A 17,326-nucleotide genomic window follows, 5' to 3' on the forward strand; every position below is an offset into this window, starting at 1 on the left:
GGATGACAAATTATTCATGACTTTTTAACTTATTCTTAAATTTTTTTAATTCCGTAATTTTTTAGAATAATAACGTTTTGGAAGTCGTGACACCTTCAGATTCTAATTTCACATTTTTTTTATTACTCGACTGCATTTATTTATTGCCCATCTCATAACATAATTATGAAAAGTATTTAATAAGCAGTGGTTTCAAGCTCTGGGAATCCCCGTTCTGCATAATCTCCACATTTTTTCTCTTTCCACTTCTGTTTCTGTAATCAACGAGAAGCGCCCCTTTGGCAGCTCCATCAAAAACAGGAGTAATATTTGTAATAATGGATTTCGTTATTAAGTGAGGCCACAGCATGAAAGTAGCTGTCATGACATCAGCCGATCCCCACATCTTCGACCCGGCAAGAATTTTTCTTTCGACTAGATTTAGAAATCGCATCGTCCTGGAATCGATAGACCCCAGCACTTCAGTTCTCCATTTCTAGAAACATGACATTCCATTTACTTGATCCTTAATTACTGTTTTCTTTGCTTCCGAATGAAAGCCATTTTCTGCCTGCGATTTTTATCACACTCAGTGTATCATGATCATGATAATAGTGATCTCACCATCGGTAGCCCGACCACAGAAGTCGTTTCCCACGGCAGCAGAAATATTGGCTCTCCTTTGGTCGAGTTGAAAAGGATGAAGTTGCTCTCAGGATCAGCAGCAAAATTGAACTCAATACCTGGGGCAAAATTACCAATCCCCGAGACACTTCCTCCCATGATATAAAATCTTTTAACATTCCGAGTGAAGTCTGGATCGAGGCTGATGGCGATGGCGATGTTGGTCAGTGGCCCCATCGCCAAAACGCTCAACTCCCCTCGATATTTTCTAGCAAGATCCACCAACGCCACTGCAGCGTGCTTCGATCTGTCGACATCTGCTGTGATCTCTTCATCAAAATCGAAATCACCGAAACCATTCGCTCCGAAGAAATAATCTGTCGTGGAATTTCGTGTCAAGGGCTTTTGAGCTCCTCCGTAAACTGGAATCTTTCAAAGTTCAATTGAGGGTTTTTTTTCAATTTTTAAACGTTTGTTTAAAAAATTTGAAACGTTGCTGTCGACCGGAGACAATTGATGGTAATACCTGCGACATGTTAGCAATCGTCAGAGTTTGGAGTACGTTCATCTCCACATTTGTCTCCAGAGTGTTCCCATAGGTACAGGTGATGCCAACAACCTCGAAATTGGAATCATTGGCAGCCCAGGCTGATAACACAAGCAAAATAGCAACTGCATCGTCACCACCGGCGTCAGTGTCGATGACGAGTTTTTCTGATTGTGCACTGATGGGGAGAACGTATTGGTAAGATGACTCGATCTTTATCAAGACAATGGTTTATCAGATTACCTATCAATTATCAATGTTGTCACAAACAGTCCAACGAATAAATAACTTTTAAACATCTCTAATCAATGTTAAACTAGAGAACAAGTAGAATCAATCTTCCAATAAAACCACAATGAAATCAATTCCTACAAATATTTTTACAGCAATTAATTATCATAATTTTCACAATTTCTGAACTATTTTTTGTCATTAATTTTCCTAGTCTGTCTTGGGCAAAAAATTGGAGATAATTTTTCGTTTATTCAGCTAAAAAGTGAAAACACAATTTCATCAATTGATTAACTAATTCTCAAGAATCTGTAAAAAAATATCGAATGTTCAGTAAAACTTGCGTAACTCGTTGCAAATTATTTACCGAGCGTTTCACACTTTTTACTGGACGTTCCGTAATTTTTATGGAACCTTCACTGTCACTTGGGAATTACGAAATTTCAATGTCATTTCGATTGAACCTTTTTCTCCGCGTATAATGAGCTTTTTAATTTTTCTCAAATAGTTGGTTTATTACTCTCTCCTTTTTCCACTTCACTACTCAATTAATTACCCGTAAAGTCGAGAAGTCATGAAAATATATCTCTCATTATTTTCCGTTTCAATTACGTACGTCTGTGATGCCCCTAATTCAGTGTTTGTCTGCCTATAAAGTTTTGGTAATTAATAAATTTGTCCTTAAAAAATACCAAAGAATTAAAAGACTCTACGTATTTACTCGTTTTCCTTTTAGAACTAATTTTTTTCAATTGTTTGAGTCGACTCAATCCAAAATGTGATTCACAACTGGCGAGGTAAATTTACTTATCTTTTTAATTGTGGAACGCATTTCGACGCAAGTCGCTAAAACGGAAAAAAAGTCGTTTGCAATAAACTAAATTTTAGCTACCCGGAATTAACGTGACATAAAATAGATTTCTTCCAGTTTGTGGGAAATATCTCCGGAACTAAGAGAGATGTCATAATTTTTCTAAGGACATTTGTTAATGGGCACCAATCGCTCTTGACAAAATTTTTCCATCTTCCCTAGATTTGGAGATATTCATACCCAAACTGGCGAATATTCAAAAGTGATTTATTGCGTTTTACTACTTCACTACGCAATCAGTTGATTTGAATTTCGACGGGAACCACAGAAATCGGTTCTTCAGGGCTCAGAAAAATTGTTTTTTTTTTTTTTCAATCAAACCAATTGTTCACATCGCTACTGAATTAACTAACGAAGCTTCTCACGTGCAGCAATACAACTCTACGCAACTCCTCAATGAAATAATTTATATACCCACAACTGCGTCAATATTATCGATGAATTTCGATAAATCTCAATACCATATCTGTCCGTAAATCCCCGGAAATGCACTTGGATTTTATATCACCTCGTCATCCTCATCAATTCTGGGTCAATGGACAGTCGGGATTATCGCGAATTCACTATCTGTCCTCGGGAGTATGATCCAAACACTCGTGTGGATTAAGGATAGCGAAGGACATTCGAGCGTTTCATTGGACGAAAAAAATTATCTATTTACTGTTTCATTCAGTAGACGAAAATTAGAAACAGTATGGTCCTTGCCCGGTGATGAGAGTTCAGGTTAAGCCCAAGAATATCTCAAATTTGGTGCCACCAAAGCCGTGATAGGTGCATCACTCCACCGGTTTCATGTTATTGTGATGCGGTTTGGACAAGACCAGAGTGAGCCTGGACCAGCCTCCTGACACTCACCCTATCCACGTATAAATAAAATGTCCTGGACTGACGAATGTGATGTCCGGCGGCCAGAATTACATAGATGGGACTATTAATTCACCATTTTATCCGCGAAATGTGAAAATGTATTCCGATAAATTAGAAAGTTAGGAGAGGGTCCAGCTAGGGAAGAATAAACAAGGGATGGAAAATAATTCCATCAAATGTGGAAAACCACCGGAAGTCATAAATCTCAGGAGTTGAGTCTGCCTGTTGGATTTATGATTCTCCAAAAGTTATCACAAAAACACTTCCCTCGAAAGTGTCAAAATAATAAATGGAAATGGATTCGACGGTCACGGTCGGGAAATTGTAAACCCTCTGTTACGAAATATTTAGAAAGATTTCTCGCTACATGTGCCCCACACATGTTGTTTCCCTTGTTCATTGTTTTGCTGGCTCAAAGGGCCTGAGTTTCTCGCAACGTAAACATGACGTTGCATGGTTCCCTTGTTCAAGATCCATACCTCTTTTCTTTTCCCCCCTGCCATTTTCTTCTAGGAGTTATCTTCCTATGTTTTACACATTATTAGTTGCGTGCGCACAAAGATTGCGCACGCAACTAATAAACGGGTGGGGGTGTAGGACCCAACCCTTAGATTTAATATTTGTTTTTAAGTTAGTCCTAGTGTGGCAGTCTTTCTTATTCTTATACTTGAAGTTTTCTGAAAGTTTCAAGACAAGTTTGAATAAAATAAAGTGTGCTCTCCTAAGAGCTTGTGTTACCAATTTATTTATAATTCAAACCTAAACCCTGGCATCCGGAGAGTGAACAAGTCAACTTCGATGGAGACCTCTTTAGAGGTTTAGCGGCTAACGAATCTACGATTTTTAAAACTTTGGCGCTCAACCTGGTGAGAGGCGCCACTATCCTCCTGGTAACTCAGGTAGGACATAACAAGCTTGACGTCAGTGCCATCAAAACTTAAAAGGAAAAAACAAACGTCAGCCTAGCAGAACAGCAAAACGCCGCTGACAATAGCCGGGATACAACTGCCTTAATAACTGTGATGACAAAAGTTGCTAAAGTAGTCAATAATGGAACTTTTCCGTGTCTGAAAACAATAATTCTATAAAATATGGCGTCGACGAGTGCATTGGTGGAAATTTTTATGAGGAACTGGCAAGAGGGGAACAATGAAGAGTTGGCCTTACTATTCAAGGAGGGTCCGAAACACATCCAAAATTTGTCCAATGCAGAAATAGGTAATACTTGTCAATTTTCTCAGAATAAAATATTTAAACAAAGTAAGGAAATTAGAAAAAAGTAGCGATGTATGCACGACAAAAATTTCATAGAACACCTAGTGAATTAGAATGATATTCTGCACTGAAGGGGAAAACAATGATCGACATAAGTTAACTTATTTCCAACTTTGTGTTGTAACCAACATTTTAAAAATTACAGTAAATGGCAAAATTTTCATGATAACTCGTCCAGATAATGAAGAAATCAAAATCCTTTGAGATTGAGGTAAAAGCGGCTTGAAATGTCGGTTAAGAAAAATAGTCTTGAAGAGATAAAAAATGGAACTCACCGATTATAAGTCTTTCCAATATCATGAATGCACTTTATCGTAGAATGATTCACACGTCTTGCAGTGCAAAAATATGGCTTATCTGGATTTTTAGACATTTATCAGAATCCTTGACTCAAGGTGAGTTAACTTGAATTTTTCCCACTACAGAAGTTGTTTCACTTGATGTTACAAAAAGTTAATTTTTCTACATTTTACATGTCTAGTATTCTTTCTCTTCGGTACCGAATTCTGGTATTTGTCTGCAACAATTGTCATGATTTCTAAATCGGCCAGATAGTTTTCGTCATATCACTCAGAAAATTCCAGAAAATATTGTATGACACTGCAGCATTCCTATCACCCCATTCCACTTTGAAATTCAAGATCTCATGCTGGAGGACCTCCTCCACGAGGAAGCCCTTCCGAAGTATCTCCACGACTCCCTAGATCAAATGCGTATCTCGAGAGATACTGAGGCTGCAGTACGTCAAGGCTTCTATCTTCTGAAGTACCTCCTCGAAACATTCTCGAGCGTATACCATCCATACCTACATACAACCTTCACGGTATGCGAATTCTGCATAAGAATCAAGATCTCCTGGTGGACAAGACGATCAGCTTGTGAAGCCCTGATTTCCCTGATCAGAGCTTTCCCCAAGTACAAGAAAGGCTTCAACGAGTTCGCATCCTTCTTCATAAAAAGCCACTACGTTCACAAGAGTAACGATTTTCTATTGATCCTGCGTGTGCTGTGCACGATCGCCCGTTACCATCCAGACTTGCCAGAAATCTCGTCAAATGGTCAAAAGTATCATGCGAGGATCCTGCAGTACCTGCAGGACCCCGTCGACTCAAAAACCTGGATGATATGCCTGGACTCCTTAACAAATGTTCTTCACAACTTGCCCTTTCAGACACCAAACCAGCTAGAATTCTGCTACAATGAACTGAATAAGTTCATCTCCTTGACAGCTCATGCTGATGATCGAATCCCGCCCACGTTGGTCTTCCTGAGGGAGCACCTCCCAAAATTCGAGTCCTTTATTGTGGACACCTATCCCAGGTGGTATAACTTCATGACGAACGCAATCAGTAACAATGATCTGGCTCCCCTGGCGATGGACAGCCTAAAGGTGTACTACGAAATCCTAGCACAGGCGCTGCTACGCGAGGTCCCCGACAATGCTCCAAGAATCCTCACAGAACTCCGGGCAACGGTGAGAGAAAGCTTGACAGTAGAGAAACAACATCCTCTGAAACTGAGAATGTCCATCATGGGGTACAGCCACATGGCCGAGCCCCTGAGGATTCTGATGAATGACGAATTTGGGGAGATATTCTCCCTCATCTCCAGGAGGATTCTCCCCATGTATTTTTCCGAAGACGACGATAGTCACTTGAACGACATCGCTGATTATCAAGAGGCCCTAGCCAGGATGCTCCTGCAAGTTCCTGATGTCACAGGTGATCAAATCAGGTGTCTCACGAAGATGTGTGTCCTGATGATCAAGAGATATCCAGAATTGAAGCCAACAGGTCAGAGGCTGGCCGAAGGATCATTGAAGAAGACGATTGATCACATGAATCGCCTGAAGCCGCACATCTTCGAGGATTTTCTCAGCAACGTCATCTACGAGGGAGTCGTGTGGAGCTGCTCCCACTGCCTCGTGATCGATGCTGAACTTAAACAGGATTTGGAGAATCTTAAGAAACGGCCCGTCACCTGCAAGGAATATCTACCCCTGTGGCAGGCCCTCTTGACCCCTGAGGACTACAGGATGAATAGTCAGGAGAAGGTGTCCAGTGAAATGCTGACGATTTGCATGAACCTAACATCTAAATTAGATATCAGGATCAGATCCAAAGAGAACAATGTCTCTTCGAACATCGCACTTTCTCAGGTGCCTGAAAACGAGGATGACTTCCGAATATTTTTGAATCTAGTGGATCTCTACGAGGACCTCCTCCCAGAAATAATTGGCTCATCGGGAGACTTGCAGAAGCTCATTGAAACTCTTGTCACAACGTCGAGTAAGCATCCCTTTCTTTCCGGGTTCTACAGACTAGTGAGGAGAACTCTGAGTGTCACACACTCGCTTTACCTCCCCCACCCTCATCTGATTCTGGACTACCTCAGGAAAACGTTGAAGCTGGTCTTCGAGTTCCCCCACGAGCTCCAGGTCTCCTGCATTCAATTACTGCTACATCCCCCGCAGACCCTCATTAAGGAGATGCTTCCCGAGATGGCTCCAGTTTTCACTCTGGCTTTTCGAATAGGTCTGAATAACTACGAATTAGCTGACAGTGCTCTCGAAGATCTGGAGAGATTCGTCACTTCTGGGGACGAAGAACCAGTCAGGGCTCTTCTTCTCGAGGTTCTCCCTTCCCTCGAGGTCTGTCTCCGCAGCAAAGAGAGCCTCGAGATTCACAAAACCCTAGAATCGCCGGGAAAACTAGCTCCCAGGACCGACAATGCCCTGGACCACCTCCAAAACAAGATCCTCCTCTTCTTTGGTAGAATCAGTAACTCTGTCATGCTGGAGTTCCTTTACAAGCAGTCTCAGAGCACCGGAGGCACCTGGGATAAAAAGAACCTTCTGGAGTACACCATGACCTTCCCAGATGATAACCTCCCCATCCACTTGGATACAATTCTCCCGAGGATTATCGAGTTGTCCTTGTGCTGCAGTGACCACAGGACGAGAATCTCCGCCTGTGAGACCCTCTACTCCATCGTTATCATCGTCGTGGGAATGACTGTCAAGTACATTGCCAACACCCCTGAGCGCTACGCCCTCTCCTACAAGACCCTCTGCCCAGTACTTCTGCGGCTCGGCTGCGATCCTGACGTTGTTGTCAGGCAAATCTTCGATCCTCTGATGTTTCAAATCACTCGCTGGCTGAGCTCTAAACTCCTCCGCGATTCGTCTGCCGTTGGTCATCTTGTCGAATGCTTATTCGACGGTCTCTGCGATGAGTCTGACTCCTCCATCAGTGATTTCTCTGGCATGTGCTTGGCTGAGTTCTCTAAGTGGTCGATAAAGCAGGCTACTGACAGCGATTCAAGAAAAATACCTGTCAATATTCATAATCTGGTGGAGAATATCAAGAACTTTGCTCTTCATCCCTGGAAAAAGCGGAGAGTTGCTGCTGCTGTTGCCTTCAATCATGTCTACATGTTCCTCAGGGAGAGCGTGGAGATCGTTGATGTTTTCTGGCTGGAGTTCCTGCATTGCTTCGTCGAGGCCATGGAAAACTGCTCAGATGCCAGGATCAGGGATGCCCTGGATCACGTCGTGAGGGTACTCTCACAGAAAGAGGAGATGTTTCGTGAGTGCCCGAGTGAGAGAAGAATACCTCCGGGTTTTCAGGATGGAACAGTCAAGGGCTGCGTCGAGTTCTTGTTGAATCACTGCATTAGTCTGGACGAGGACACCAGAACGAAATGCATGGATGTCTATGAACGACTGACTGATAAAGTAAAAAATGATGAACAATACATGAAAATCCAGACTTTAGGGGTGATGAAGTTGGAGGCATCAGGAGTAGGAGCAGGGGAAGGTTTGAAGAGGCTCGCAGCTGCTCTGGACTTCTCCATGTGGCTTCTTCGACGTGAATTCATTGACCCACAGCTACTCTTGGATTCCCACCTCCAGAGCAGCTCGATCTTCTCGGCCATTCAGATGTTCATGGCTGGGGTCGGTAGAGACGATGATGAGGCTGCTGTTGTCCTCAAACTCATGGACTTCATGGTCACAGTCCTGGAGACACAATTGGTGAATGAAGAGCACATTTATGGTGCCCTCTTCAACGAGGAGTTCTGTAGTTGGATGGCAGAATGTGTCAGGCAACCAGAAGTTCTCGGGTTCAATGTTAAGAACTTTGAAATGACGAAGCTACTGCCGATGAAGATTGAGAACCTAATGGAGACGTTGATTAAGCACGTGTCGAGGGAAAGGTTTCAGCCTGTTCTCAAGGCCCTCAGCTCTCGGTTCGATGATCTCCCAGGGGTGATGAACATCGTGAACTTGGAGTCTCCTCGAGTCCCCTCTCTGCAGGACAAATTGAAGAATTTGATTTTCATGAAACGCTGCAATTTGTTAGAATTATTGCAGATGAATGAGAGAGTTAGCAAAAATAAGTTTGAGATAATATCCTTCCTCTTTGAGGTGGTGAAGACTATCGAGGGGAGCAAGTGCTGGTGCGCAGATCTGGCACCAGACAAGAAACTCCACTTCGAGGGCTTTTTGGAGCTGTCGCTGGATGACGAGGGCTTTGATTGGCTGGTAAAGTCGAAGACTGGGCAGATCGATGAGCTATTGGAATGCGATGAAAAGTCCCAAATAACTCATGGCGAGCACTTCATCGTCACATTTAAGGACGTCTTCATGCGTTATCTGATGAAAGACATCAAGACTTCTGTGAAGGTGATGGGGAATTTATCGAGACAGTCACCTGATTTCATTCTGTTTATCATGAACGAGACAGCGATATGGCTTCAGAAGCACCGAACTGATCATCGGAAAGTCGCTGAAGAATTCTCGGAAGAAGCTATTTCGACGTTCGAGGATTTCCGGAAAATCCAGAACAATTTTGAAAAGCGAAAACAGTTGCTGATGAACATTTACAGAACTGCTGTTCGATTGAGACAACGCATCGATATCAAGGTAGAGAACAAGGAAATGTACTTTTGGATAATTGAAGAATTCCATAGAAGTTCTTCAATTCCAGAGAAGACGCGAATACTGAATGACTTTCTGATCTGCCTCCTGGACGAATCCAACGACAATGCAGAACTCAAGGTTATGTTCAAGTCATTCGACGTTCTGAATGCCTCCAAGGATGATTATGGCTTCTTGCAGCCGAGTTTGGCTACCACAGAAGTCCTGGACTACTTCCACACTCTGATAACAGCCCTTACCATCACCAAGTCTCTGGTAATCCTGGAAGCAGCGACGAGTTGTGCCATGAAACTCGGGAGATACACCTCAAATAAATCCATCACCGATCACTTGGAAGCTTATTTTTCCTCAATACCACCAGCAAAAGCCCTTGATTCGCTCCAAAAGATGTACGAGGTGTTCCTGGATCCCTCGTTTCCAGACAAAAAACCAGACGCCGTGAGGTATTTCTTGCTGCCAGTGTTCAAGTACTGTGATGAAGGAATCATTCACGACTTTTTCGTGAGGAACATTAAGGAAATGGTGAAAAGCATCATAGGAGAACTACCGAAGACCCTGGAAGATCGACAGTTAGTGCTAACAACGAGAATTCAGACTTTCAGTCTTTTTGAGATTATGTTCTCCAGATTGAGTCTCGATTCGATAAATAGTTCACTGTCAAGCCAAATCTCCGAAGTGACACAATCAAATGATGGAGTGCTTCTCCAGCTCTTTAAGAAGACCCTCGACGTCAGGAAAATGCCAGTGAATCCTGAAGAAAAGTTTCTCATGAGACTGCTACACTGTGCTGCTTTCAACTGCGGTATCACCATGGTGAGTGTGTCCAAAGAGGACAGGTACCTCCTCGGGCTATTCGGTGAGAACCCAAAGAAGGATCAGCTCCTCTGGGAGAGGATAATCGACCTCTCGAGGAACTATCCACTGAGTCAGACGTTTAAAGAGTTTCCGAAGCAGCGAGATGTCTTGGTCAGCATCAGGAAAAAATTGGAGGCGAGGAACGATTCATGGAAGTTCTCATCTCTGAAGAGCTATAATCTGGCGTCTTCAACACTGACGGAGGACCTTGGTGCTTACGACATGCATGGGGTGATTCCACTAATGACTCGTCGAGAACCGACGTCAATGGTGATAACACTCGAGTCTGATGATCTGAATGATCATGAGTGTATGGCTGCTATTGTCGGATTGATACAGCACACCAGTGCGGCGCATCCAGGTGGCATAGACAAGCCCCCGCTGTGGCTGATGCCTTTTGTAGGAGCCCTAACCATAGCCCACAAGAATGTCCAACTCTTTTTGCTAAAAGTCATCCTAAATACTCAAGAAGTCTTCAAACCATTCGCTCGACTTATGATAAAAAAGATCGCAGTGGTAATTTCTTCGATCCTCAGCACCTCTCCCTTCAGCTACATTGTCGCTGACGTTCTCCTGATGCTGGTGGACTGGTCTGATCCGTCTAATGAGGAGTCGAAAGAAGCAGTCAACTCTATGTTCGACATCCTGGTGGAGAAAGTGGACGTCAATTCGCCGTCACAAGCTATCATCAAATACAACTACACCATAATCGACATGCTGGTGAAGGCTTGGCACCAGGTACTGGAACCTCCCAAAAGTCTTCAGGAGAAGATGACAGTCATGCCCGAGGGAGCTATCCGACTCGTCCTCTCGTTGCTTCAGAATGACCTGGGGCCGAAGCTAGTGAATGACCATCGAGTTTTCCAGTTTTTGATAAACATGTTCAAGGACTGGAAGAGGAAGGAGGAGGTGCTGGTGCAGACGTCTGCTGCAATTGGACTGTTCCTAAAGTTCTCAGCACCTCAGGACCCTGACGGTAAGCTACGAGATACGGGAGTTGTGAAAATTCGCGAGGTGTTCAGGGACATACAGGAGCCCAACAGACTCATTAAGTCAGTCCACGCCATGTGCACAGCCTTTCCAGGGCTTCTGTACGAATTCTATCAATTCGTCACTCACAATCATTTGAAGGTATCGTCTACCACGAAGGTCAAGAGCATGGAGCTCTTCCTACTGAGACTTCCCCATTTGTCTGAACAGGATATATACCAGGAGATCACCTACATTAAGTTCCAGGAGCTCTTGGAGAATAAAGTCTTGGCTTGCGAGAAGATATGTTTGGAGATCATCTTAATTCTTACCCAGAAACTGAGCAGCAAGACTCTGCTTCCCTTGGCCCATATCGCTGCCAAGTATTCCAGTCACGACAACCCGGAGTACAGAGCTCTTACCTACGACATTTTCATGAACATCTCCCGACGTTACATGTATGAACTCTCCGAGGACGAGTCAGCGACTCTGGCCGATTTGAGCCAGAAAATTCTTCTTCTTGGGCTTCTGGATCCCTGGGAGTCCCTCCAAGAGAAGTGCATGACCTTCTGGACTAAAGATATGAAATTAAGACACAAATCTTTCGAAAGAATACTCGACATCCTGGACAAATATTCGTCAGAAGTCGCCCAGGACTTCCTTCCAATCTTCGGTATATTACTTCTCAATTTATCGAAAGAATCGTCAGTTTACAAATCAGATCTGTTCCTGCCACTGAGCGGCACCTACGAGGACTATAAAATCACTACCTCCTGGAAAATGAGGAACCTGAGTTACCGAGTTCCTCTCTTCCTCACCTCGTACGCCAGTGAGTGCAGCCAACGGTTTACCTCATCATCCTTACCATCAGACGATGTCTCCACGAATGATGACCTGATGGTCAGAGCAACGAATTCCCTGGAGTTCGAGCCGACGATGGCTGGGACATTCCTAGCGGAGAGAAACCCCGCAAATACTACCACTGACGACGTCTTCGCGGTGCCAGCAGTCCCCACGCGGTTTTCCAGAAGATTTGTAGACAGTAAATCCTCACCTTCTAGCAGCTATGAGACTCTCCAAACAGGTCAAGACCTGCAACATCAGGCGATCAGAGGAAAGAACACCATAAAGCTCACAAGACGCTACAGGCTCGGTGAACTCCCGGATATCCAGATCACCCACGAGGCAGTTATCAATCCCCTCCAGGAGCTCATCAAGAAGGATCCTCTGATTTGCAAGAATCTGATGATCACGATCATCAGTTCTATGTTGGAAAAATTTCAGGATCATCGAGTGATTGAGATGCGGAAGTTCTACGACGAGATGGCAGAAAAAATCTCCAAAAAGTTCGAGACTATCTTCAAGGACCACCGAGGAGGTGGACTGATGATCTCTGTAGCTCTGGAGGTCCTTCTGAAGCATCCGGATTTGAATTTCACACCGGAAACAGTTTTCCAAGCCGCTAAGGCCAATGGACTGGAAGTCCTGGGAAGCCTGCTGATCGAGAAGAAGTTGATGGCAAATTTTGAGGGCCGACAGACCTCCTCAAAAAGGATTAGAGGCCCTGATGATGTTGAAAACACTGTCGAGGACTGGGTGAACCTGGGAGAGCTCTACGAGTCCATAAGCGACATTGATGTCTTTCTAAGTGTCTTCAAGAACCATGTACCAGGGGAAGAGCTTAACTCTGCGTCATCAGCTCGCAGCAGGAGTTCCTGGGAAGAAGCCAGAACTCATTATGACAGAGCTGTCGAAAAGGAGAAGGGAGCAATTCGTCGTCACTGCAAGCGAGGACTCTTCGAGTGTCTGGCACGTCTCTCAGAATGGGACCTGATCTGCAAAAACATTCTCAAGGTTCTCGGTGAAGAGAGGAGTCTCATGCAAATTCTGGAAACAACACAGTCCTCTAGAAGCTCCTGGATGATTCCCTGGTACTTCAAATCCAAAATGTACCAGATTTTTATGGATTGTGCCCGTGCAAAAACGTTTTTTACGGATCTACAAGAACTCATAAAGACACAGGAAGGTAAGAATCTGGTGGAGGACAATTTCACCGAGGAATTGGCGATAATCCTTTCTTCCGCAGCGAATGAACACGCCAGGGCATTAGTCCTACGTGCCCTGAGAAATACCAAGGATCGATGGAGTCAGCTGAGTCCTCTGTCTATTCAATTGCGACTGCAGGAGGTGATTAGGTTACGTGGACTCTGTGACACCAAGTTCTTCAGAGACGCCCTGGCTGATTTGCGAAGAGGAAGGTCAGATGGTGTTGAAGGTCTGGTAGATTACTGGGAGAGAAGTTTCCCTGTTCCTAAGGACGATCTCCTTCCCTGGGATATTCATCTGGCTCAGAGAACACACATGGCAAATACCTTGATAATGACACTTCCTACGACTCTCTACGACTCTGAGGCCCTATCTTCCAGGCTGTCGACACTGGAGTTGTGCCAGAAGATGGCTCTCATAAAATTGGCTTATCACAACAAAAATCCCATTCTCATGGCCAAGTACATGGTGGAAGTGAAAGATTTCATTCCCCACCAGACGCTAGATATACAGACACAATTCGAATTCAACAAGATCCAGATAAAGTTCCTGAGAGGACAATTAGGCACTGACGAAGTTAAAGTGAAGAATCTTTACAGCTGCAAGCAAAATTCGGACAAGTTCCTGATAACTGAGAGTATCGGTCTCGACACAGCCATCGAAAATTTACAGTTGATGTCTGACTGGTCTCTGGAGATGTTGGCTCTGAAAGATTCAGATGTGGAGGTTTTTAACAGAATCGTGTCCAAGCTGATTGAATCCTCAGCATATCTTCCTGCGAATCTTCAGCTGGAGGACTATGCTTTAGATCAGCTCAAGAAAACTTTAGGAACCGTCACAACAGATCCGACCCCCAAACGTCAGCAGGGCTGTCATTTGAAGATTCTGAAATACTGTCACAACAGGATTATCGAGGGAAGCGAAGACGAAGAGATCGTTAAATTGCTCATTGAATCAACCTTAAAGGCCATTAGCTACGGCTCCAACGAGGCAATGAACTATTTCCCTTATGTCCTGAAAGAGGAATGGCTCAGGGATAAAGACACCGAGGGCTCCTTTGTACTTTTGACGGAGGAAATCCCCAGTTGGAAATTCCTCAAGTGGATGCCCCAGCTCTTTATACACCTGTCATCACCCCTTCGCGGTAGTGTTGCTCCTATCATCGAGAGACTGGCTGACGACTACCCCCATGCTCTATTCTATTGTGTCCAGTCCACTCTGGATAGTAATCCAGAGCTCCAGGAGGATCCAACGATGCAGAAGTTGTTGGATAAATTCAAAGACCGGAATGACATGAGGGACTTTGTGGAGGCGCTGGAGTACCTCGTGAGGCCAGAGCTGCTTCTGAAGTACCATCTCGACGATCTAGTGAACAATCTGCGCCTGGGGAGACACACGGTGGTCGATAGACTTCTGAAGAAGGTTTATCATCCGAAAAATCCATCCATGCGAGGAGACATCTACAAACTCATTTCGTCCTTTGAACACGATGTGATCAAAATCAAGGAAATGCCTCAGGAGGAGATTCAGGGGTTCGTGGAGGCCTTGAAGGGGCGACTGGATTATTCCATAAAGAAGCAGAAGGACAGCAATAACTTGAGAGACTACAGCCCTTACCTCAGTCAGCTGAATGGTTCAGGTCTCGAGGTGCCGGGATTGTACTCTGGGGAGAGCTGTCCAGACCCCAGGTATCACCCCAGAATCATCAAGATCGAGGGGAAAGTACAGGTGATGAAATCCGTGAGGAAACCCATAAGAATAACCATCATTGGAGACGATAACAAGTCCTACAATTTCCTGGTGAAATTCGGAGAAGATCTGAGACTTGATCAACGTCTCCAGCAGGTCTTCAGCGTGATGAACGAGGTTCTGAAGACAGACATCGTCTGCTCCCAGAGAAATCTCTCCATCAAAACCTTCAAAGTGATACCCTTCTCATCTAGACTGGGGCTCATTGAGTGGATCGGAAATGCCAAAACCCTCCAGGAGTTCATCGAGTTCACGTGGAACGACACTCAGAAGAGGAATTTACTGGAGGTGGACAGTGAGTACGAAGCTTGGATCAGTGAGTGTAGCACTGGAGAGGTTAGGAGGTCGGTGAGATACAGGGAGGCTGTTCTCAAACGATCAGCTGAGGAGACTATTCAAAAAATGAAGTCTTTGATTGCTATGACCGACTCTCACGCTCTCAGGAGGACTTTTGAGGTGATCAGCCCGTCTGCAGAGAGCTTTGTGTCTTTTAGAAGGAACTTTATAACTTCATACTCGGTGATGTCTGTGGCACAGTGGATCCTGGGGATTGGAGATAGACATCTGGAGAACACTATGATCGGGGTACAGTCTGGCGAGTGCATTGGTATCGATTTCAATATGGCCTTCGGTGGAGGCATTGATCAGGTGAGGAGACTAGAGTTATAGCCAAAGACATTGTTATTTGATTTTTATATTCGTCGGTAATGCAGAAGGAATTGTTGAGTTATGAACCTTCTATTGAACCTCATGCATAACTAGATCTTTAATCAATTATTATTATTATTATTTTTTTTTTTTTCTCCTAGGCCATCTGAGATTTAACATGGCTTTTATGATTATTATTCTCAATTTTTTATTAGTAAATTGATGAAATTCTGTTTTTTAAAATAATTTGTTGACTTCTGAATGCAGGTAATTCCTGAATTGATGCCCTTCCGGCTGACAAAACAACTACTGCGACTCGTGGAGCCCTTCAACGAAGGGGATCTCATTTCAGTGACGATGGGTCACGTTCTGAGGGCCATGAGAAACCACAGGGGTTTAATTTCAGGAGTTCTTGGAGCTATTGTACATGAGCAATTGAGTGGGATGCAATTCAAGAAGAAGTTTGAGTGTATGAACCCGGAGGAGGCAGGAGCCATCGACAGGGTTCCCATGAAGAAAACAGAGATGATAATGAGAAAGCTAAGGGGTGATCATCCAGCGGAGGTTATGGTGGAGGAACTCAGAGAACAGCATTTCGAGGGAGAGTGGTTTGGGAGGTACGAGGCCATCGTGAAAGGGGTAGATTCTGAGGAGCAGTCAGTGAGATCGAACTTCCAGGAGAGGGGATTGAGCCCTGAGGAACAAGTCCAATGTCTGTTGGAACAGGCCACCGATCTTAATGTTCTGGGGAGGACTTATGGAGGGTGGAGGCCATATTTGTGAGGAGGAAAATACGTACCAAAGGAACATGAGCATGACTATAATATTATAATATCGGCGGAAAAAATATCCCCGAAAAAATATCCCTCCGATTGGGAGGATACCCCCAATAAACCAAAAATTATTATTTTATATTTTTTTAAACTGAATATGGTGAATAATTTAATAAAAATAAATCTTTTTTCGGAAATTTTCATTTGAAATCAAAAGATATCTGGAATAAATTGAAAAACAAAAAATTAAGATTTATCTTGGGAATATTTTTTCAGGAGATTTTAGCTGGGATATTTTTTTCGGGATTTTTATATTCGTACCATACTAACATATAGAATTAAGAAATTAAGAGAATATTTTTTATGATTCGAGTGGCCTGTCTTTGGAAGGTGAATTTCATTTTGTTTTTACATAGACATCGACCAATAATTGACTAACAAGCGATTATTCAAGGATCGGCTGATCGTCGACCGAGTGCGCTAGTGATTTCCTACATAGTACATAGCTGGGTACATAGCTGGGGGTGAAATGGTCACCTAATGGGAAAAAACATTCCCCTCCCAGGAACATGTATTGAGAGGCATCCTAATGATTCAGGATAATTACAGAAAAATAATAAGAAATTTTTCTAGAGATAGTAGAGCAAAAAAGTTGTGACATTTCGGATGTAAATTCAATTGTAGCTGTGCCACAATTGTTGTAAGTGTAGACAAGGAAATGAAAAACAATGGAGATCACCTTCAGAAGATGGCCTACTCAGGCTTTAATCGTGAATTGTTATTGCGTCACGAGCTCTCGGAGAACTTAATTTTTACCAATGAATTAACAATGTTGACGTTTAAAGAAGTATTCATATAGTTTTTTATTCAAGAATTTTTCCACTACAGTTTTGTACTAAGAATCGCAAAAATTTTAATTGCAAATAAATGATTATATCTATTTTGCAGATCTG

The 17,326-nt window shown here is 43.6% G+C and overlaps 2 protein-coding genes across 7 annotated transcripts; one reads left to right on the top strand and one right to left on the bottom strand.

Annotated features, from left to right (window-relative positions):
* Positions 1-100: 100 nt before the first annotated feature.
* On the bottom strand, positions 101-4,922 carry LOC135164033 (uncharacterized). 6 transcript variants are annotated; one of them, XM_064124011.1, is made up of 6 exons: positions 2,433-2,602; positions 1,998-2,227; positions 1,394-1,518; positions 1,130-1,328; positions 604-1,032; positions 101-475 (listed from the first exon to the last, which is right to left on the bottom strand). In XM_064124011.1, the coding sequence occupies exons 3-6, from the start codon at positions 1,447-1,449 to the stop codon at positions 164-166; spliced, it is 996 nt and encodes a 331-aa protein (XP_063980081.1). In that variant the 5' UTR covers positions 1,450-1,518; positions 1,998-2,227; positions 2,433-2,602; the 3' UTR covers positions 101-163. The 6 variants fall into 6 exon arrangements, with proteins under 6 accessions (XP_063980081.1, XP_063980082.1, XP_063980080.1 ...); XM_064124012.1 differs by lacking the exon at positions 1,998-2,227 and having other exon boundaries at positions 1,394-1,639; XM_064124010.1 differs by lacking the exon at positions 1,998-2,227 and having other exon boundaries at positions 2,433-2,601.
* On the top strand, positions 4,039-17,320 carry LOC135164017 (DNA-dependent protein kinase catalytic subunit-like). The gene is made up of 3 exons (XM_064123973.1): positions 4,039-4,337; positions 5,036-15,600; positions 15,868-17,320. Exons 1-3 carry the CDS (start codon positions 4,211-4,213, stop codon positions 16,381-16,383), a joined length of 11,208 nt encoding a protein of 3,735 aa, XP_063980043.1. The 5' UTR covers positions 4,039-4,210; the 3' UTR covers positions 16,384-17,320.
* The last annotated feature ends 6 nt before the right edge of the window (positions 17,321-17,326 follow it).

Source organism: Diachasmimorpha longicaudata, chromosome 6, assembly GCF_034640455.1.
Source record: "Diachasmimorpha longicaudata isolate KC_UGA_2023 chromosome 6, iyDiaLong2, whole genome shotgun sequence".
Taxonomy (NCBI): domain Eukaryota; kingdom Metazoa; phylum Arthropoda; class Insecta; order Hymenoptera; family Braconidae; genus Diachasmimorpha; species Diachasmimorpha longicaudata.